The following is a 1,244-nucleotide window of genomic DNA, read 5'->3' on the forward strand; positions in this document are numbered from 1 at the left end:
TTCTGTTTTTCAACATCTTATAGCACAGGTGAACAATTTCAGTTCATAAAGTTAAAAAGAATTTTGGTGGAAATAATTGTTTTCATTCTTACTGTCACTAGAGTGGATCCCAGAGAAGATAGTGGGTATAAGGTTCTGGAAAGTTCTTGTTTACTAAAACACCAAGAAGACATGCCATAAAGGAGGAGAAAGGACTTTGACTCTGGTTCTGTTGGCTCCACTAGTTGTTTTGTGTTCTTAGGCATATCTAAAGATCTTCGAAGCTCTAAAATTTCAGCTCCTTTGCAATTACCTTTTTATGCTGTCCAATCAGCAAAAGCCTTGATTTATAACTAGTTCTCAAAAAGACAGAAATATGCTAATGATTTAAGGAGCAAATCGGCACACAGATGAAGCATACTATTTTTTAAAAGCCAAAGCTACGTATATATACAAATGGTTGCAAAAGCAAGAGGAAATAAAGAAGTGACTCGATTTGGGAAATTATTTAAATTATAATTACCTTGCAATGCATGGAGAAGGTACCTGGGCAACTTTGAGATAACTCTTGAAGTGTTCATTAAGAGTACGAGAATACTTTATTGCTATGTCTTTTTTACAACGAAACATCGCCATGTTCAAAATGGACTGGCAACGCATGCTATGAACAAAAACGGAAGTGAAAGTTAAATATTTATTACCTTGTGTACATGACTATCACTACTACAGAAAAATAGCCATCTAACCTTTTATAGCCTAATTAACACACTGGATTTTCCTCACCTATGTGAGGAAGGATATCTCAAGAATCTTACTACACTGTTCATACTATTACTAAAAGTAAATACTGGTGGAAAAACACAAATATACAATTTAAATCACAAGATCAAAGAACTTACCAAGTCATCACTAAAATGTCAGTAAATGCTATTTTCATAATAATTAACTATCAGAGGGATTAACCCCTTGCCTTCCATAATTTTTACACTAAGAAAACAAACTTCAAAATCGTTCTGTACCATCAAAGGATGCAAAAATAAATACTATTTAGACAAAGGAGAAAGTACACACCATAAAGCAGCAAATATTTTCTCTTGTGTCGTGGCATCTGAGAAGGATTTTAATGACATTATCAATCTACAGGAAAATGTAAAAGTACATTGGGTTAAACAAAGGCAGGCAGAATATCCCACGATACATCTTATTATGTTTGTCTCATTTCTATATTGATTTTTCCTGAAGATGTGAAGACAGAACAACACAGG

At 33.6% G+C, this 1,244-nt stretch overlaps 1 protein-coding gene across 1 annotated transcript in view; it reads right to left on the reverse strand.

The window, feature by feature from the left end:
- AFF1 (AF4/FMR2 family, member 1) overlaps positions 1 to 1,244 on the reverse strand; it is an 88,066-nt gene that overhangs the window by 5,030 nt on the left and 81,792 nt on the right. Inside the window, exons 16-17 of the mRNA XM_008585166.1 lie at positions 1,051 to 1,116; positions 503 to 640 (exon numbers count right to left, since the gene is read on the reverse strand). Of these exons, the coding sequence (XP_008583388.1) occupies positions 503 to 640; positions 1,051 to 1,116 (204 nt within the window). The remainder of the gene's footprint in view (positions 1 to 502; positions 641 to 1,050; positions 1,117 to 1,244) is intronic.

The sequence above is a fragment of the Galeopterus variegatus genome, unplaced genomic scaffold, assembly GCF_000696425.1.
Source record: "Galeopterus variegatus unplaced genomic scaffold, G_variegatus-3.0.2 Scaffold3474, whole genome shotgun sequence".
In the NCBI taxonomy this organism is placed as follows: domain Eukaryota; kingdom Metazoa; phylum Chordata; class Mammalia; order Dermoptera; family Cynocephalidae; genus Galeopterus; species Galeopterus variegatus.